This window comes from Cololabis saira, chromosome 8 (genome assembly GCF_033807715.1).
Source record: "Cololabis saira isolate AMF1-May2022 chromosome 8, fColSai1.1, whole genome shotgun sequence".
In the NCBI taxonomy this organism is placed as follows: domain Eukaryota; kingdom Metazoa; phylum Chordata; class Actinopteri; order Beloniformes; family Belonidae; genus Cololabis; species Cololabis saira.
Genome location: NC_084594.1, coordinates 22404689 through 22426970, shown reverse-complemented (window position 1 = coordinate 22426970; position 22282 = coordinate 22404689). Strand labels below are relative to the sequence as shown.

General features: G+C 39.2%; 1 protein-coding gene across 4 annotated transcripts in view; it reads right to left on the bottom strand.

Annotated features, from left to right (window-relative positions):
- Window positions 1-20492, bottom strand: part of cadpsb (Ca2+-dependent activator protein for secretion b) — a 72434-nt gene extending 51942 nt beyond the window's left edge. For all 4 annotated transcript variants that reach the window (XM_061727267.1, XM_061727268.1, XM_061727270.1 and 1 more), the window contains exons 1-3: window positions 19958-20492; window positions 2907-3020; window positions 919-1251 (exon numbers count right to left, since the gene is read on the bottom strand). In XM_061727267.1, coding sequence (XP_061583251.1) covers window positions 919-1251; window positions 2907-3020; window positions 19958-20290 — 780 coding nt within the window. In that variant the 5' untranslated portion in view covers window positions 20291-20492. The remainder of the gene's footprint in view (window positions 1-918; window positions 1252-2906; window positions 3021-19957) is intronic.
- Between the last annotated feature and the right edge of the window lie 1790 nt (window positions 20493-22282).

Here is a 22282-nt window from a genome sequence, read left to right as displayed (position 1 = left end):
TTAGGCATCCTCAAAGGACTGAGAAGGGGAAAAAACACACAAAATATGAGGACTGTGGCGATGCATTGCACATCTGCATTAGACGGTTCACACTAATGAACACTCATGCAGAACAGAGCCTATATTGATTTTTACCAACTGAGACATTAAAACAATACTGAACAGTCTAATTTATTTAAGAGCAGCTCACACCATCTGTTTAGATCTATAGGTTAGAGGCTGCCAAAAGGAGACTGACACCTGAAACCTGAATCAAAGAGAATAAGCAATTTAAAAACAATGTGCCCCCACCGCATCAACAAAAGTAAGCTTACTTGATATACGTCCCTTTACACTTAAACTTCTAAGCAGATGCAAAGTTGCCTTCGTAACCCTGTTGAGGCAAGGCTTTTAAATCAATCTCCAGGATAAAGGCAACATTAGTTCTGCTTTAGCATCCCCATGGAGAGCAGTAAAGATGGCGAGGGAACAGCAAGAAGGAGTTATGTCTAGGACAGGCACTCCAGAGTCCACTATAGCTTACCAGCAATCTCCACATATGTCCCTTACAGTGAAGTGCGTCTACAGGATACTGACTTCATTTTTATATCCATTTAACACAACTGGAATTACATGCTGGACAAATACAACACACATTTAATATTTATTAATGATTCTAATTATGTGCAAGCCTTCTGATTAGGATGCTGTCACAAGGCGTCTAATATGTATTGCAATATGGTAAAATATTTAAAATGTTTTTTTCTTTTGAGTGATAAAAAATGGGTTGATAAAAGTGTAAAGTAAGGAAAAAACTGAAATATGAAAGGGAATATATGAAACTGTCGATTCTTGTTTTGAAAATATATAAGGCAGCCTCAGTCTGTGTTTAATTCCCGCAACCTGAAACACTTGTCACATGCGTGTTTGAAAACTCACCTGACAGGCTTGATATAGCAGCTGGTGCTCAAACTTCTTAATGCCAAGGATATTCTGGAACATCTCGTACAGCTGGTCCTTGCTGAGGATCAGCTCAGACGCCGCGCTGGCGGTCATGCGTTGCTGTGCCTTCCGCGGGTCCTCGTCGCCACGGTAGATGGTGTCAAACTTGGCCATCCAGGAGCTCAGGACCGTCTCCTTGCTCAGACCGTCGATTTCCGGTAGGCTGCGCACACGCTTCTCGATGTGCCTCTTGAACACTTCCCTGAAATCGTTGGTCGAGAAGCCGCCGCTCTGGACCATCTTGGCCACACGGTCACTCTTTACAAACACCTGTATTAGGAGACAGCTGCGTCACTAGCCACAGTGTTGAAATCATACCTAAAGAAGAACATTTGGCATCTTAAAGTGAGACGCTACAAACCAAACCATTATCTTTTTCCTTTTTCGATTTTGGCCTTTTTCTCTTTGTCATGTTATAAAGTAGTATAAGAAAAATACTTAATACACACTTGTTATTTGGATATTTTCCTCCCAAATACTGATCTAGATGATTCCTCACATGGATATTTAATCATAACATTTTTTATAATCTTATAATACAAAAATAACTATTGTACAAATGAAAATAAACAATTACAGAAAGTCATCAGCAAAAACCTACTGACACAATTTGATTTGAACGACCAGAGGCATGTATGTGTTGCTGTGATTTAGCAGGAGGCAGGATGTCTGTGTTAACAGCAAGCTAACAGGGACAGAGGCAGACGACACTATACTGTCATCACATCAAGTGAAGTAACCATCCGAGCTGACGGCTTTGTCACTCTGACAGTCACATTTTGTTCTTAGCATCCATTACAGCTACAAGGCAGCTGCCTCTGAAACATCACAGAGCTGTTTACGTTCCCCTTGCTATTTATTCAAAGTTTTGAATGAATATAAAAAACTAAGGTGCTATCTTTTCGTTTTTAACAAATACTGTTGTTTTTCACATTAAGTGAAAGTCAAATCTCTTCAGCATAACATGCTCTTCGTCCTATAAAAATATGTAGATCTTTAAAGATGACATCTTAAAGCTTTTAATTGCTGATGTATACTTAAGAGTTGACTATTTTTTTTCATATAATCCTTAAGACTTTAAGGTATAGCTCATTTTGGATAAATGTGTACAGTAGCATAGACCCCCCCCCCCATCTTATTCTGTGCCTTTTGTACTGCATGCAAGGCAATCATGACTTTTTTTTCTTCTCTAGATTGAATAGTGAGGCTGGAAAAGATGGCTGTGTCAAATCACATGCTCTGACTCATAATCTGTGCAGTGAAAAGCTTCAGCCACCATTTTACCACTCAGCTCTCGAAATTCAGGCATTTCAACATGAAATAGCAAGAGGACTGTGTATCGCTTTTTAACTGTTTAGACCAAAGCCTTGTTTTGTTCAGAATAAAGAAAATGCATGAAATGTGCATATAGAACACTATACAAGACAAAACAATACATTAGTTCTGTGAAATAGCTGATTCATTTATTCATGTTTTTAAGTATTCGTTTCATATTAAAGCTATGGAAAGATGTGAGTAATTTAGAGATTTTTATGTTATTTATAGTATATTAAGTCTTATATATATATCTTATATATATATATATATACATATCCCTGTTTTTGGCAGTGAATTCCATTGTATAACCTGTATATGGTAATAAGTGTAATATCAAGATTCAAATACATCACAGTCCTATATTAAATAATGACAGTACAAGGATCTTAAATCATTAGGTGATGACAGTACATGAATTTTAAATCTCACATATGTCACAGTGCTTAATAGTCAGCTGCGTTTTTCAAGAGAAGGCAGTTAGAAATCTAGAGCCTTGAATACGACACGTAACAACAATTCAAGACACAATGAGTAATTTCATAGCAACAAGACCGTATGTTTTTGTAAGCGGTTCTGGCTGGGAGTGTGCTGCTATGGTGTGTTTGTACCTCAGAGTAACTCTGCACAGCGTTGATGAATGCTTCATCAGCTACGATTTGTGTGTCTCCATTGAGGAAGGCCTGGAAGCGATCCTTGGTCTGCTGAAGCTGCTGCTTGGTTATCTTTGGAGGCAAGGACAAACAGCACAGGAGGAAAATGTGTCAAAACAAGGAAATATCGCTTAATCTAAATATCAAAGCATTTTATAATTGTTTACCAAGGTCAGAATTGCACCCCCCCATTCCTTTTCTAAGAGATTTTCTCCAACTCTTGTTGAATGAACACTGACACTTTCCTGTGTTCCCCACAGGTTCAACCTTTGAATCCAGTTTTAGACAGTCATCATCCAGTAGTTGAATAATGAGGTCCTCCAAAAATCCCTGAGTGCCTCAAGCTATAATACAAAGTTCAGAAACCTCATCTCAGCCAATTATAACCACAAACTCATCCTTTTAGTAGCTGCACAGCCTTTGTTAATGCATGTAAGAGGCAAAAATTTAGACTGATAAACTGAGAACTTTGCTTTTCTGTATTACAGTCTGAGTCACAATTCTGCCTTTGGTCTTCCTCTACAGCCATTTCTTTATCATTATTATCATTATTATTGTTATTTTCTTAAGCATTGCTCAGATCTGAAACCCCATGTTGCCTCAAATCTTCCATCTGTATAACCTCTTCACCCTTATCACACTCAGCTGAAAGCCTCCCCAGTGCATTGTAAATCATGGTTCACTGAAGCTGAAAGGACCTGCAAACAGAGGAGATGCCACCCTACCATCACCCAAGCGAACACCTCCAGGCCTCAGTTGTACTGTAGCTTCCTACTCATGAATACTTAGAGCAAGAGAGCCACGCTTAACAGTGATAAGAAAGAAGGAAAAAAGAAAAGGAACACACATGTAAAAGACAGGAAAAGAGGTACATCACAATTGTTTTTACCCTATCAGCATTATGTCCTGTTTGTTGGCCCCAGTGTTCAGTATTTCACTCCAAGATAATAATAATAATGACTTAGTTTTATATAGCGCCCTTCAAAGCACCCAGAGCGCTTTACAGAGATCATTATTCATTCATACACATTCTCACCGGTGGTGGTAACTATGTTTTGTAGCCACAGCTGCCCTGCAGACTGACGGAAGCGTGGCTGCCATATCGCGCCAAACGGCCCCTCCGACCACCACCGACATTCATACACATTCACACGGGGCAAGGTGGGTAAGGTGTCTTGCCCAAGGACACTACAAACTGGGACAGATCAGGATTTGAACCTCTGACCTTCCGATCATTGGACGACCCGCTCTACCACCTGAGCTACTGCCGCCCCTAAGATAAGATAGCCTCATAATGGACAGACTCCCAGCACACGCTTAATCTAGCCATGCTATCATCACTTTGGTAAATCCCAATACTTGAAGCAGAATCATTAAGTCAGAGTTTGTTAACAATTTTGAGTAATAATTAAAAAGCTTGCAAACTATTATTGAATTGAATATACTTTATTTATCCCTTGCAGGAAATTCTTTCGCCACAGCGCTCCAGTGTCTCCAGAGTCATTTTCCAACGTTTGATTTGAGGCGGCATAAACAGCCACCTTGATGACCTGTGAAAACTCCCTGGGCAGATAGTATGGTCGGAGTCCAACACACAGATACGCTCCTTGATGGTGATGTGAGCGAGATTGCACCAACGGTGGTTCACTAGAATCTGAAATGAAACCTGCTACACAACAGCGTGCTAGTATAGTTACTGTTTACTACTGTGAAACAGGCGGATCTTAGCCTTTAGCTGCATCACAGAGGTTCTCCTCTTTGGTGCTGTTCAGGTGACTCGGTATCAAAGGTTGATTTTAAACACCGCCTTGTTGTAAAAAAAAAGAAACACACTTGCCAAAAAACAAATCACAGCTAAAACTTTAGCTGCAAAGAAAAAACAGAAATGCACCACATTATATCATTTACTCCTCTTAATTTTCAGAAATCCTACCTGTTTTCAGGTGTTATGTATTTTCAAAGTTCACTTATCTTTCAGTTTTTAATTTTGCACAGGAACAGATGTCTTTAAATTGATTACAGAGTGACTGATCAACAGGTAGCTGAAAAGCTGAAAAAGTACAACATATAATGTGCCAATGAGGAAATCCTATCACCATCTGTGCATCAATACTACAGCCCCGATATTAAAAACATAAGAGTCACATACATGATTTCAAATTGAGAAAGATAAAATGCCAAAATAATAAAGATTCATGGACCAAAGGCACGCTCCAGAGGTCAATCGAGACTTGACCTTTCCATTGCAGGTAATAAAATTGTATTGATCAGATCTCAACGTATCTCAAATTATTTTGCCAGAATATCACACCCACTCCAGCCTTTTCACAACTGTAGTGGAATAGTGAGTGTCTGGAATATATATCACATTAATGTTCCACTTAGTACATAAAGCAGGACATCAACAACATCAGAGATCAACACTGCAAGACGCCTGCATCAAGGTTTCATGTTAATTCATATTTGCATTGGTAAAATGTGAAAGTAATTAGAGAATGAAGCCTACGGGACTTAAATAGACCATGGTGTTCAGGGAGGGAACATCCTGAAATAACCTAATGTTCATTTTAACTGGACCATGTAAATGAGTCAACGGCATCTTTGACTGCTTGTCCATATTTGAGGATCAATACACTAAACCCCAAGTTTTTCCTTATCTTTAACATAGTATAATTGGTCCAGGACCAGAGGCTTGGCAGGGGGGGAAAGAACCAATGAGATGCCGCCCACACACACCCCCCCCCCCCCCGTCCCATGCGCGCACTCGCTTCCAGCTCCCCGTGTCCACTTAAAATGTCTAAAATAGTCTTCTAATTTTCTTGAAACAAAGCTGTTTTACTTTCTTAGACATCAGTTTTTGCAGTGTAATCAGAAACTGTTATTAAGTGACTAACATGTGCACGAGTATAAAAATAACAGATTTGCTGGGGTATTTTGTTCCAGCTGTGACAGAACAGGTTTATATTTTATCTGGAGTTTTCACTATTAAAGGTCAAAGCTAATAATACTTTGGTTCTGCTGACAGTTCCTCTTGGTGGATCTGACTTAATGTGACAACACTGCAAGCTGCTGGCTCTGCGTGTGTGCTTCTTTACAAACGCTGACACCAAGGCATGCAGCAGCACACCAGGTAAACTCAGTGCACTTCCTCAGCCAAAGCACAATTCAAATGCATTAAAGTATTAACGACATTCAGCTTTTACACTTTTCATTTCATCACCGAACTGTACTGAACAGTAACCAAGCTGATGGATGACAGAAAAAGCCTCAATTTTTTCATCAGCATAAGCAGACTCCCAAGACATACTTTTCTGCTTTGCTCATATTGATTCTCTCTCTGTAGCTCTTATCAAGATTGCAACGTCACAAAGTGATTCATTCGTCTGAAATGAAGTAGGCAGCGGCATTAATCACCCTTCCCCTATCAATAGAGAAGGAATGCAGATGTACTATAACTTCATTATAGTTTAAACAATGTCTTTATTTGAGTTTCCAGTTTGAACTGAGGTTTTTCTCCCACTAGGGGAGTTTTTACCTGCTATTGTGTATGCATTAATTACTCATGGTTCATGTTCTGCGTCTCTGGAACGCACCTGGAGACAACTTGTATTGTAATATACGCTGTATTAATAACATTAAATTGAAGTTGAATTTAATTGAACTGTTTACGCTAAAAGATGCAGCAAAAAATTCAATGATTTCAACACATTTGGTGTTAGACTTTGTCTGATCTGTTACAGATTCTATCGTCTATGTAATGTAATTTTTTGGGGAAAACTTGTGTTTTAGGTACAGATGATTCCAACATTTTGTACTTCTTCATATCGTTCTCCCAGTATATGTTGATAAACTTATGGATGAAAATAAAGGAACATAATTCTTGATGACATTTCTGTTCTGTTATGATTGTTACATATCAAATAAAGAGAAAAATATGGCACAGATATACTAAAAATACAGTATATCTGCTAAATATATATGTATATATATATATATATATATATATATATATATATATTCGATAATACAATCTCAAGCTCATTTAGAAAAGAAATGCAACATACAGGCATTATGTACTTACAGAAACAAGACTTTGAATGTGTTAACACCTGGTTTTAAAATCCGTCCTGAGTGGTCAGATCACGAGTGGACTGCTCTTCGAGCATCTGTTCACAGCTGGCATTAACATGTGTCTTCAAATGCATCATCTGTGGCAACTCGAGGTTGGTTTTCACTGGTCCGACCTACATGCAACTAATCCGTTACGTGATTTTTGCCATCGAAGACCAAATCCATTGTTGGAGCAGCAATACACTAAACTGTGAACTTTCACCAGATAAACCCGTGTATGCCAGATTTATTTTCCTTAATGTATTTTACAGTAGATATACAACAAAAACAGCAATGAAAAAACAACCAAATAGATGGAGAATAACAAAAGGCCTCAGACAGATTAAAAGACATGAGCGATATCAGGAATGAAAAGAAAGAGATATCCACTCAAAACGTCACAGACAAGTCTGTGATGTTGTGGTTGTACACTGTTGTTGGCTGTTATGTATGAGGTGCCGTGAGGGACATAATTCTGAATTAGTGTTCATAAACACATATGAAATCCAAAACCTTTTATACACACAGGTGAAATGCTCTTACACATACAACTGGAAATGTTCATAAACACATATGAAATCCAAAACTTTTTATACACACAGGTGAAATGCTCTTACACATACAACTGGAAATGTTCATAAACACATATGAAATTCTCACACTCACTTGTGAAATCTCTCAGACACACAGGTGAAATGCTCTTATACATACAACTGGAAATGTTCATAAACACATATGAAATTCTCACACTCACTTGTGAAATCTCTCAGACACACAGGTGAAATGCTCTTATACATACAACTGGAAATGTTCATAAACACAACTGAAAATCTTCTCACAAACACAACTGAAAATCTTCTCACACACAGTGGTGAAATCTTCTTACAGACACAACTGAAAATTTCAGTAGAAACGGAAGTCATTTCAGTAGAAACGGACGTAATTTCAGTAGAAACGGAAGTGAGTTGTTTAGCACGATTTTTTTTTTTTCTGGCAGTTATTTTGACTTATTGATATAGCAATATCTTCTCAGCAGCATACAACAACTCTGACTGAAGAAAGAACTTTACTCAATAATATTAGCTTCAGCAGAGACTGCTGGATGAGCCTCACGTCACTTTTCCCATCACAGTGTTCTGTTTGATGCTACCCGTCGAGAAATGCTACTTTGTGGTTCTGCGCCATGATTGATTCACATGAGCAACATTAAGTCTAATAAAGTTCCTAAATGTCGGTTTCCATTATTTTTATATTAATTGCCCAGCCATAGTGCTTTTATTGTATTATTAATTTAAATGAATGTATATCTTTAATTTGTTTGTGCGAGTGCGAGTCCTGCAGTAGGTGGGCACATTTTGAATGTATCCACTATGACAAAGTCCCACATTATAAGTGCCAGAAAAGTGGCTAACTACTCTGTTTGGCATTTTGTTGTTGTTTGTGTTCGTTAACTTTTATTTATTATTGTTATTGTTATTATGTTATTAAATGTAATTTTCTGAACTTAGCACTCTTCTTTTGAAACGACAAATTGAGACAATTTGTTTGTTTGTGTGCCTTTACTTTTATTTCTTATTATTTTATACTTATTATCAATCCAAAAATAGTGATCACAAAATTGATAAATTGGGGGGTGTAAGTATGCTGACATTCATCCTGCAGTGGCAGTGAGGTGATTAGTATCTTACCTGAATGCATTAAGTGACGGGAGCATTATTTGATAGGATGTTACTGGACTATCAAATTATGCTACCATTAAATAGATTTAACATGGATGATATGGGATGTTGAGTATTTGATCCTTCAAAATACACTACCCATGACATGAATTGCATTGCACTTTGTGAACATTATATGATAAATGGAAAAATAAAAAACTATGTTATCGCTTTATTTGATATTCATTCCGTTATTGGCCTTTATTTAACCAGGCAGGTCATTAAGAACACATTTTTATTTACAATGACGGCCTGGCAAGAGACAAGGACCACTTGGGGAAAAAGGACGTGGGCTAGGGGGTAAAATAGTAAAATTGTAGCTCTACAAAGGTAGAAAACCATTAGGTAGCATTTTTTGATATGGTAGCAAGAATCGATAGACAGACGCTATCGGTTTATGCGGTGGTAGCATTTTTCGACGAAGCAGCAGAAATCGACAAAACAGCGGCAGCGGCAGCGGCAGCGGCAGCTTTCTGCCAGTATATATCCATGTGCGAAAGCACTTTTGGGTTTGATAACGTGGTGTGCATCCTCTCAAAACTGTAGTTGTTGCCGTTGCGGGATGCTATGACGCGGCTGCCGTGATGGGAAAAGTGATGTGCGGCTCATCCAGCACACCTGCACCGATCTGCACTCGCAGTCACCGGGGGGGCGGGGCTGTAGCCCCGCAGTTGTAACACCTAACAGGGTCCTTATAGTCTCTGCTGAAGCTAATATATTATTCAGTAAAGCTGTTGCTTCAGTCAGAGTTGTTGTATGCTGCTGAGAAGATATTGCTATATCAATAAGTCAAAATAACTGCCAGAAAAAAAAATAAATCGCGCTAAACAACTCACTTCCGTTTCTACTGAAATGACGTCCGTTTCTACTGAAATGACTTCCGTTTCTACTGAAATGACGTCCGTTTCTACTGAAATGACTTCCGTTTCTACTGAAATTTTCAGTTGTGTCTGTAAGAAGATTTCACCACTGTGTGTGAGAAGATTTTCAGTTGTGTTTGTGAGAAGATTTTCAGTTGTGTTTATGAACATTTCCAGTTGTATGTATAAGAGCATTTCACCTGTGTGTCTGAGAGATTTCACAAGTGAGTGTGAGAATTTCATATGTGTTTATGAACATTTCCAGTTGTATGTATAAGAGCATTTCACCTGTGTGTCTGAGAGATTTCACAAGTGAGTGTGAGAATTTCATATGTGTTTATGAACATTTCCAGTTGTATGTATAAGAGCATTTCACCTGTGTGTATAAAAAGTTTTGGATTTCATATGTGTTTATGAACATTTCCAGTTGTATGTGTAAGAGCATTTCACCTGTGTGTATAAAAGGTTTTGGATTTCATATGTGTTTATGAACACTAATTCAGAATTATGTCCCTCACGGCACCTCATAGTTATGACTCCCACTTGTTGTTTCACACTTTAATATGACACTGTTGTTCCGCAATCGAGTACATCCTTCCACCTAGACACCAAGCACCCGTTGTGTGGGCAGCCCTGCAGTGTGGCCAAGGATGCTCTGCTTTTACAATACTTGATTTGACCACACCAGACCGACTCTGAATGTAATTCGATTGATCCGATCTCATTTGCACATGTATTTAAAGCTTTCCACTCGTGATCACATTTTAAAACCAGGTGTAAACATGGCTTATGACCCACTCATGTAAGTTTGAATTTTGATTTCAGTGTTTTATTGAGCATGGTCTTGAATGTGATGTACACACCTGATGTGCAACACAAAGTTTAAAGTTACACATTAAGCTTTTTATAACAGCTAGAACTCTTACAGCACATGTTGTGTCCATATGTAATTTATCCCTGGACATTAGTGGAATAGCAACAGTAATGATGTGCTCTTTTGCTAAAAATATCTTCACTAACGCTCATATGTATAGTGCAGGTGACATAACAGATGCCATTTACAATGGCAACACAGTATATAATATTCAGGACCCTCGCATATTGATCATTTTAGCTCCTTGGAGTTTTGAATCAACATGTGACCAACTTGTGTGGACGCTGTATCAGCTGTCCGTGCAGCACTGCGATGACTGGAGTCATTAGCTAATTGAATGCAGTTCACAGTGTGCATGGAGCAAATGTGCACCTCTGCTGTGCTGAGTCATATTTGGGCTCCCTCTAAAACTTATATAACGTTAACAGCATAGGTTCAATTAGGCTGTTTTCCAAAATTAAATGGCTGCAAAATAAGTGGGCAGTTTTCAGAAGAGGGTAATGTTAAATAGACTTCTAATTGACCCATAAAAAATAGATTTGATGACAGGTTAGTGTTATAAAATGCCAGATTTACCAAAACTTTAAGGGGCTATGAGTTTAGCTTTCTTATGATTAGCAGGACACATATGTATGCAACAGACAAAGAAACTGCTGAAAGGGCATATTATGTCAATATTTTTGCTTAAAAAAAAGTCTAATCTATTGTTGTTCAGCAGTCATGGTGGCAGTAGATGGACTCTGACCATTGTATTCATGTTGCAGATGGTACCTTAGGCCCACATCTGAGTAAACAATAAACATAAATACTGGAGTAAAGCCCTGCATGACAGCTGCACAAGGTCTACCAACAACAGGCCTCACCAAACACAAAACACCAGCATTGTGTGGTGACTGTGGCCACGAATCGACAATTATGCAAAGACAGATGCACAAACTATTATCCACACCTTCTGTAAACACAGATACAAAGACACACAGACTCACACGTGCGCGTTGGGACTAAATGTTTCTCCACTGGGTTAGTAAACAGCAAGGGAGAATATTCTACAAACAGAGCTCGACAAACTGCAAACACAGATAAAGCAGGGAGCTCTTGCTCTTTATAACCAGCTTTCACAACTCTCTCGCTGTGGTACTGCTGTTATATCCATGAGATCACTGTGCTCACATCCAGCAAAGCCCCGTCTGGTAACAGTCATCCATTATCACACCACCGACTCCCTGGCAGCAGACACCCAGCTCAACTGCTGCCTCACTATGCTCACTCAGTCACTGTGTACAAAATAGGTAGACACTTGAGACGCCCCACAGAAAAGTGAAGACGATCTGCATGAATTGTTCCAAAACGACAACATTTTCCCCCAAAAAAAGCAAAAAAGCAAGACATACAAAAGAATTTAGAAGTGGTGTTTCATTTTCTAAGATTTTCATTAAAATTAATTTAGTAAAAGTTAAATGATTTATTTAAATTGGCCACAACCATCCAGCTTATTAGAGAAAATTATTAAAACCAAAACTACTGTCTTGAATTTAATGTACTGTACTATGCAAAAGTCTAAGGCACTCCTTATCTAGCTGTTTTATCATCATTTCAATGCTAGCCCTGCTTGTTGTACCGTCTCTTTATGAAACAAACTGAAAATTGGTCTCTTAAATCTACACAGAGCTACTTCTAATTACTATCACTACAAACATCTGCATGGGACACTCTAAACAGGAAAAGTTGTTCTTGGTTCTGAGGGATGTCCAATTAAATACTGAGAAAAATGGCCACTAATTGTTCTACCTTTAATATTTTCAACTCCATTTTTTGCTTGTATCTTAATAATGTGACTGAAAAAGAAATGTGAATAGTCAATTAAAACATTGATAGCACAACAAAACAAGCTCCAGCCCTGTACACTCCTGTCAAGTCTTTCATTAAGGTGTCTGTTGGCTTAATTAATTACACACAATTGGCCCAAACAATTCACAAATTAGTGTCAAATGTGTCCGTATAAATGTGCATGAACACAGGAAGGATATGTGAAAATATCATCTTGAGCTCAAAGATCTTGAACTTGAACTTGAACATTTTCACACATTTAAACAAAATTAAGCAGCAGATCAAAAGACAAAAATTAGTATTTAATCGGCAAACAAGCATTAGTTGTAACCCTTGCACACAAAGAGCTAAGTATTCCGTTGTTGTTTTCTCATGTTTAAAGAAATTATTAGTCCCTGCTTTCTAATGATTTTCTTTCTTTTGCCTGAAATAAAAACATCCCTAGTAGGCTACTACAGCCCTACTTTGTACTGTGAAACATATAAAAATGACTATGAGTCAGCATAGGTGGGATATGTTTCCTATTTTTGAACATGCATATGAGCAGCAAATGAAACGAAACAGCTGTTCCTTCGGAAGTTATAACTTCTGCTGAAAGCATAGAACCAAACCACTCTTCCAAACAATATTTACTCATATACTGTATGATGCACCGATGGTGGTGGAAAGAAGTGTCCAACCCAAAGGTTCAAATGTTTATGCATGATCATTCACACTGGTATTGAGGGCTAAAGAATATATCTGGCATAATTGCCATACTTGCTGATTCTTTGTTGATCATTGTCATCCTGGAACTCAGAGTTATTATTTCCCATTTAATTTATTAGCTGTCTGGATATTTTCCACCTTAGTGTCATTATTTATACATTGTCTTGTCCTGATGCCATCTCAGCAAATCCTTCCTCTGTAGATTTAAGTCAATGGTGATCAAAGCAATGATCCCGAATGGAAAAAAAGAGTCCCCCTGGAACCCTCTTTAGTTTAATGTCTGTCAAAGGGGGAGTGCAGTAGCTCTATTCAAAGGAGCTATGCCAATAACATGTGATATCCAGAATAAGTACCTCAAAATCAGCATCTACCTGACATCAAGCCCTGTGTCTCCTCAGTGCTGCTCCTTGTGATCGTTGTGCCTTGGGGAAAGCCACAGGAGTGAAAGGCAGGGAGCACTGCCGTAATGCTCCTGCCTTAGTTCTTCTGCCTCCAGTGAGGAAAATCCCCACAATGGATGCAAGACAGCATAACTTGCTGTTTCCCTGCAAGTTGTCTGTTTTCATCCATTCCTTAGGAATGTTATCCTTGAAGCAATGTTTTATCAAAGCCGTAAAAAAGGAAAGGCACAAAAACTCAAAAAGATAGTAATACGTGATGAAAGGGACGAGTCGTGCCGAGTCGTGCCGAGTCGGGGCGCGCTGAGTAGGTACTAGTGGAAAAGCGCCATTAGATACCTTCCCTCTCTGGGATCAACTGTTCAAAATGTTGTAGTGTTTTTCCTTACCCTAAATCTCACAATGAAGAAGGGCTTATAAGTACAAAACATGTCCAAAGTAAGGTCAATTGGGGAGCCAGGTCAATACTTGATCATCTTTGAGGTGTCTGCTGAATATAAAACAGAATAGAAACAGACAGCAGGACTGGGCTTTCAACCTCAGCTTCAAACAAGGAACGTTCAACTATCACTCTTCATGACAGAAGTTATAAGTACCCGTACAACATCCTGATAGGTCCTGATATGAAGAGGCATCCTGCTTCCATTAGTGATGAAGCCATGTGCCTGTATGTACGCTCCACCAACAATCCTTTTCACTTCACTTGTCCATAAAATATTCCTAATGTTATTCGTCGCTGCTCGAGTGTCAGCCTGCTTTGCATTAGCCTCATTTCTAAGCCCTCAACTCCTTTCACTTTAATGCATTTTTGTGGCCTTGCTGACTATTTGGAACAAAATATCTCATGGTCATACCCCATGAATTCAGCTCCAAGAGTGTTGCATGCATCTGAATTCTTAGTACTATTTTTGGTCATTTCAGTGTCCGTTAAATCTCCTTTCCTCCCATTTTACCTGAACTACTGAGTCTGCTTAATAGTTATGCAAAGCTTAGTGTACTTTATTAATCCCTGAGGCCACATCCTCACTCATTACTCAAATATATAATACATGATCGGAAAATGGGTAAATCTAAAAGCATTAAGGTTTATATGGTTAAAACTTGGAAAGTGATCATGACAATAATGATAAGGTCACAAGTAAATTGCCTCGTACCTGTTCATGCAGAGGAGTAAATAGAAAAGTTACATTTAAAAAAATAAAAAGGTACAGTAAGTACAGTAAGGCTTTCTGGAAGAGTTTCTTCTTCTTCATTTTTACTTTCAATAAACCAGGTTCTTCTTGAATATGACTAATGTTCAGCATGGGCAGCAGGAGGTACACATTAATATTCAGTACAATATTCAGAACAGTAATATTCCTTTGAGTGTGAATCTATGTACATTTGTAATTATTTTTCCCAGGCCATGTTTCTGGTCATTTTTGGCATGCACATCTATTCACATCTATGCATATCCAAATCCTAACCATCTCAGCTGGTATAATCATTATTTGCAGAAAATGTTCAACATAAAGTATAAATAAAAAAGGTGTTATTATGGCACAGCAAACTATTTTTCCGCAGAGCATTGTACATGTCTGATTTCTAAAAGTGAAGTAAAGATGATTTACAGAAAAATGAATCATTTTTATGTAGGTTTTATGAGGACACCAACTGTAAGTTACAAAATAACTGAAAAGTAAATCTTTGACTCGGATTAAGGGCACTTGGAAGGGAGAAGCATCACCATGTGAATTACTGTATTGAGGCCAGATCATGCCTGCTTCATGTATAAACTGCGTGAAATAATCCCTGACATGATGCCGTCTTTTTCACCCATAATTTCCTATACATGTACTTACAATCTCTCTGTGCTGCAACATTTGCATTTGTACTACTATTTTTGAGGGCAATATATTGCTCTGTGATAGTCCGGCCAACAAACAAGCCAAGAGAATAAAGGCAAACTTTAATATATTCAACCATCCTACCTCTAGTAAAAGATATTTCTCTGATACAAATAAACCTTACGCTTTTTTTTATTTTTTTATTTTGACTATGCACTGAAAGGGAGAGAGATGTGTAATTTGTAAATCTGTGATATGTCACATGAGGCTGCACAGATTGCAGGTGAGGGGGTATTTCACCTGCTGCTTTTCAGCTGTCACCCTTTCAGGATACACTTTCAGATCTGCTCCATCAACGAACACCTTCACTCTCCACCATTACTGCCACTGAAGCATGCTAGTAGCTGCTGCATAACGCCAGAGAATAACCTCTCCAAACACCAGTGTTCCCACTCTGATTGACATTTTTAATTGTTGACTAAGCGCTTGAATTTGACACTGCCAGTGAAGCATCTTTTCATGTTGGAGGACGCCTTTTTTTCTAGCAGAACAGAATTAAGAGATATTACGTAATAATGTAAATGACTTTAGCATCACAGTTGTCCTCTCCATTTGCTGTTGCTCTCTTTTAACTACATGACTGTGTGTTTCATGAACATTGTGACCCTCAACCATTCACCTCAGATACTGTATCTTTATCTGCAGGTTCATAATTTTTTTTATATATATATATATATATATATATTTTCTTTTTTTTTATCCCCCGATTTTTTACCCATTTTATCACCCAGTGCTCCTACCTAAGTGAAGCTAAGCTCCTACCTAAGTGCAGGTTCATAATTTAAATGTAATTTTAAACCTAATTTCTTGCAAGAAATAGAGGGAAATTACACACTGCAGTAGTTACAGTTGATAGCGTTACAATTTATAAATGCAGAAACTAAGGCTATATTCATGTTGCCAGATGCAATCAGGCTTCTTCCAGTGCCGTCAATTTCATATCTCCCTCATCTTCTTCTGCTAGTTTTTATTGTCATACCACTTTGTTATCTGTCCATCATCCATCAGTTTAAATGTCACCATAACCTGAATTAGGAAAGTGTATCATTCTGTCATCATGAAGATGAGATACTTGTGTCCATGTATAACCTTTAGTGTGCCACAATTACCAACGCAAACATCTTTCAGAGCTTTACTAAAAGAGTTTTAATTATCTTTATCTCGTCTTGTTTCTACACTGTTCTGTCACAAGCTTTCACAACTTCATCTTTGTTCCCATTATGATTAAAAACAATATAATACACATCTTTATCCATGGTTCTTTGTTCTTATATCAGAATTACTCTTTAATAAACACAAAAGACCACTTAGTGGTGAGAAAGCCCTCCATATGGACAGGTCTGTCTCAAATATGCAAAGTATGAAGCATATGAGGCTGTTATCCTGCCTTTATCATATTAGAGCAAGAAAAGATGCAAAACCGAATCACAAAAGCTGGAACTCCCAAATGTATTTGTCAGCACTGGTAAACACTAAACACGCATTCTTTTTAAATTCACATCACAAACCCTGCTGCACAATTTACAACTCTTCTCCCTCAGAGTATCCACAGCCTACTGTACATGAATTTGCTGAGCCAAGACACACGCTACTGGAAAGCTGCTGACAGTTGAGCTGGTTAGGTCAGATTATCTTCACAACATTGGTTTCAAGTTAAATATAAAAATCCTTCAAATGAGCTCATCATTCAACTCCACTTAATTATGATCTATAAAAATGTGTAGCATAAACGTATGGAAACTTAAAAGTAAAACAAAATATTGGTTAAAACATTTTGTTTTATTGAAAGTCAATAAAATGTCACATCCATTTTTTTTCAAACATTCTTGTGACTTTTTGATGGCCCACTTTAGTCCTATACACATGAGCAATGCTGATTTAGTCCCAGAACAATTTGCTGATGTTGGCCAGATATATGGGTTTTTTTTTTCTTTTGCTTTTTTTGGACCAAAGTGCTTCTTTGACCAGAGGTCAAATGAGTGATATACCAGCCAACAAACTGAAAAACCATCAAACAAGGGGTGCCAGCTTTACAAAAGTGTCCATAAAAACACATGTGGTAGGTAAACACCTAACATACCCTATGTACATATAATATGTACATTCACCAGCCACTTTAAATCAAGGTCTATTTTTCCCTCCAACACATTAACAATGATTGCATCATCCACGGTTTATTCCTAAAAATAATCGCAGTAACTTACTGATTCTAGGTTATATGGTGCCATTAGTGTTAGTGGTTAGCTTAGAATGCAAGCATGTGTCACTAGTTAATTGAACACGGACATTCATCCAACACTTGATAACCAGCAGACTTCACACAGGACAATAAATAATGTTCACTTGTATTCTAAAGGGAGGAAACTGCCTCTTACTGCCCTGTGGACTAATCTTTTCACAAGGTTATGGCAATGTATTCCAAGAAGCAGCATGAGAGCCTGAATAGTCTACAGCCTGGCCTGTTCCTCTCTGATAGCCCATCACTACCATTTGTGTGCCAGAGCTTCTAATAATGGATTATCACGGAGCTGCTCCACATGTTTTGCTAAGGCCTTTAAATCTTTTCATTACAGAAATTGCTTCATCATATTTCTGTGACTAATCTACAATAGCTAAAATGGTAAAAGGCCCAATATTAGATTGTGCGACCAGCATTGGGGGGGTTCCTTTATAAATCATTGTTGATGGACATCCAAAGAGCTGAAAGTCAATGGAGGTTGATGCTAGGAAGAACCACCAAGACATTATTATACCAGAATTGAATTTTCTTTCTTTGGATAAGTGTGAGGCATGGAAATAGATTTCTCCCCAACCAGAAAGAAAAGAAATAAAATTAAATGATGACAACTCTACAATGTTAAAAGCTGCCATTAAGTAATTGACACAAAGGTTAACACTCTGTTGTTAAATATGTCTTTGTATTGAACTGTCCTTGAGCCTGAAATTATAAGACTATGCCATTTTGCTGTCATAACTATACATCGTGGGTTAAATTTTGCCGAAGTTTTGCACATTGGTCGTGTAAAGGCTCATTAAATGTAAATAGAAGTAGATCTGGAACTAATCAAAGTCTAGAAGGAAGACTTCTAGGCAGACAGAGACTCTTGATTTCTTGGCCTCACAGCGAGCAATGGATTGTTTGACCAGATATTCACTCACCCACAGCAGACAATTGTGGGTGCTTGGGCTGCCAGATATGAATGTACATTACTGAGCCTGCATTAGACTGTAAGTAACCAACGCTCAACGGACCACAAACAAACAAATAGATGGAACCACTGTGATTTCTGCCTCCCACATCCACTTGTGCATGAGTCAGCAGAAAATTCAGGACATATGCCTAAACAGTGTCCAGGGGAAGAAGAGTAGTGTGCAGATTTGAAGATAAAACATAATAAAAAGCCAGCAATTTCAAAAGCAGTCCCCATGGAATTGTTTTCAATTATACAAATGATTGTGTGATAAATTACCAGTCCTTAGTGCATTGGATTATTGCTCTCTAGGTTCACCAAGCATATAAAACTAAGATCTGTTCTACTGAAGAACAATGAACTGACAGGACACCCTTTAACAGCCAGAATGTGTTTTTTTTTCTTCTTTTTTTAATAATAGACTATAACGGTAACCCAATCAAAACATCCTGTTTTATCTTAACTCATACAATTTCCATGTAAAATAAAGCACTGGATACTTATGTTGTGGCATTTGAATGCATAAAAAAGAAGAAATAAACTCTAAAGGTTATTTTAGTTAAAATCTGTTGAATGTTCCTTCTGTACAGTAAGGCCTGTGTGGCTATGACTTTGAAAGGACAGTATGACCCAAAACTGGCTTCAGCATCAATGGAGGAACTCAGCAGCAGTGTGAAGGGGGATGAGGGCCTTGTCCCTTCTACTAACTTGTGGAGAACCTGGTAAGATTGGCAGGGTGTAAAGATTGTTCAGTAGTATTTGTATGGAATCAGTACTCAATGTTTTAATGTTTAAATACAATTAATTTACAGTAGTCCATCTAGAAGCTCTTCAATAGAGGAAAAGGCCCATAAGCTACCCTCCTCAAGAGGTCTGTCCCTAAAAGTCACCTTGGGAGGCCAAACTGGCGGGATAAGTGATGGCGCAAATGGAGCAAGAAACTGGATTTCAGCCAAAACAGCAGAACATATAGCTACATGTCTAACTAAAATCGGGATTTCCATAAGATGTGAGCCAACTAGGACAATCACAACGTCCTGTTGTGAATCGTCATCCACAATCTCTTGAACGCCCCTTCAATTAATGGGCTTGCTCGGCTTTACGAGTTATCTCACTTAGCCTATGGGTTCGTGGATAGGAAGAACGAGAACTGGACTCAGTCTGCAGCTCTGCTGCACCCAAAGTCCATCCACTATCCGGAACTTTACCGCTGTGTTCCTGCCATGCCTCAAAAGACTTGAATTTTGCGTTTTTTTTTCTTTTCAAGAGGACTGCGCTGCACCCATGCGCTATAGGATCGGCCTAGTGGCCAAAATCCATCAGTGTTCAAGCTTATGTAGGTCATCAATTACAACATTTCCCAAATGAAAGAAGTCATTTCCTCTTCATGTGTTTTTTTTTTTCTTAAATAATGCTTTTGCACAGAGGGCCCCTTACCTTTTGCTGTCGCCTTGCCATATCTGTGGGCTGCTTTGCATTGAATGGATAAGCGACGCATCGCATCACAAAAACATACAACTGCAGCTTCTTTTTGCGGTCCTCCTCCTCTCTGTGCAGCTTCTCCAGGTCCTCCTTCTCCTCGCTGGCGGCGGACGGGCTGGGGCTGGTGGGGCGGGCGCTGCTGCGGCTGCTGCTGGGCGCCAGACCGCCGGAGCTCTCGCTCGTCCTGCTGGGAGAGATGCGGGATCCGGCCTGGGGAGCCATCGCCTCTTTGCTTTCCTCCTCCACTATCCCGTCAGATTCCTCCTCGCTGGACGACGGATCTAACATCTTGCTTGGGGTTGTCTCGTCCCTACAATTATCCTAACCTGTTAAATGTTTAGTTTTTTTTGTTTTTTTTTCTATATCCCCAGATGATAATTAAGCCACACTCTCTATATAAACTATATAGAAAAAAGGCCCCGATATGACTCCCTACACTGAGAGATGTCAGCAGTGCGAGTGGTACTGGAAGGGGTTTTGTCTGCTTCACTCTGAGCGTTCCCTGCGCTGAGCGCTCGTCGATGCTTACGTATTTTTCTGAATTTTATTGGTCGGTTGGTGCTGCGGATGTGAGAGGGGGAGGTGAGAAGGAAGCCGACGGGAGGGGCAGAGGGAGTGATGTGTAGCCACCACGGATGAGATCCGGGACAAGAGCTGCCTTTTTTTTTTTTTTATGTGGAAGTGAGAGATGGCCTCTCCCTCGCAGCCGCGGCCGGAGCTGACCGTGGTCCTGAACAGACACAAGGATGCTCGTCCTTCACTGGAACTCCTCATGACATCCCGCAGCGACACACCTAAGATGGCTGCCACAGGATTTCTTTCATGTTGTCAGGGACTGCATTGTGCAGAAGACGGGATGCAGAGCAGTGGGTGCACGTATTTAGAATGATTCCTTATCTGCCACATACAGTGTTCTTGAAGGGTGCGGTAGCCATAGGGACTGAACTGCTCTCTCTCTCTCTGTCTCTCTCTTTCACTCTGAGAGACAGAGAGAGAGAGGGTGTGAGGGTTTGTGTTTGGAGGCTCCTAGTTAAGAGAAATTAATCGTTGCAGCATGTGCTGGTAGCCCATCTCCTATAAATAATTTGCACCACAAGGTAGCATTTATTGTTCAAGTGAGTAGAAATCTGCTAGTGAAATTTTAGTGTTTCTGGTCAAATGAAAGTGCCCAATAATGTGTTGCTCATAAGTGGATATAGGTCTACATCTGATATTAATACCATTCCTAATTTAGCCCTATTTTAAAATTTCACTGCATGCAATAAAGGCTATGTAAGTCTTGATTTGATTTTTTTTTTTTAAAGAAAATAAAAGATTAACACAACTTCAGATTCCTCCAGCACAGCTTACAAAATCAAACTGGACATGAAGTACAACTGTACTTGCAACGTGGTTTGTGTGACACATGCTTCATCTTTGTATAAGAATTAATATTTTTTTGTTCTTGATAGTAGAAATTGATTAAATCTATTATTTTTTTTTGCATTAATACAGTTTTTGGGGTCCTGATGTGCATTCATTCTTACCTGTAGGCAGGGGCGCCACTAGGCCCTTTTTGGGGGGGCTTGAGCCCCCCCAAAAGAAGTCTCAGCCCCCCCCCCCAAAAAATAGAGACAATCCCCCCCCCCCCCCCCCTCTGGTGGTCATTACTAGCAGTTTCTGATTACACTCAATGCGCTGTGTGTGAGTTCCCCCTCTATGTTCTTAGGGTGTGCTGACAAACAAGCTGGCATACACTGTGCGATTGTCGGCTCGTTTTGAGCCGATTTTCCAGTCGTGTGACTTTTTTTTGATCGGGCCCGATTTTGACCCAATCGTTGCTCGTGCCTCGTGCAGTATACGTGGGGTAACGACGAGAGATTAACACCTCACGACGAGCTCCCGATCACAAATCGTGAGGTCGCAAGAAAATCAAGCATGTTTGAAATCCTGGTCGCTCCTCGTGAAGGAATCGCACAGTTGAAGCAGTGCTGCGACCAGATTTACCTCATCCTTTCACAGAGAGCATGCGCAATCTCTGATGTCACGTCAAAAACTATTTGCAGTTTAAGTGTTGCAAATTCACATTACAAATCATGGTTTAATAGCAAAAAAAGACCGCATTTCCACGTATGGTGCGGGTCGCCGCGTACCCTACGCTGTAGGCTCTGCGTTGGTTTAACGCGGAACCATAAATCAGCCTTAAGTGTGTGCGCTGTCTGCTGTTCGGAACAACTCTTTTTTCTCTTCTCATTTTGCTGGGACGTCGGTTCCTCCGCCGAGACACAACTTTTGCGGTAT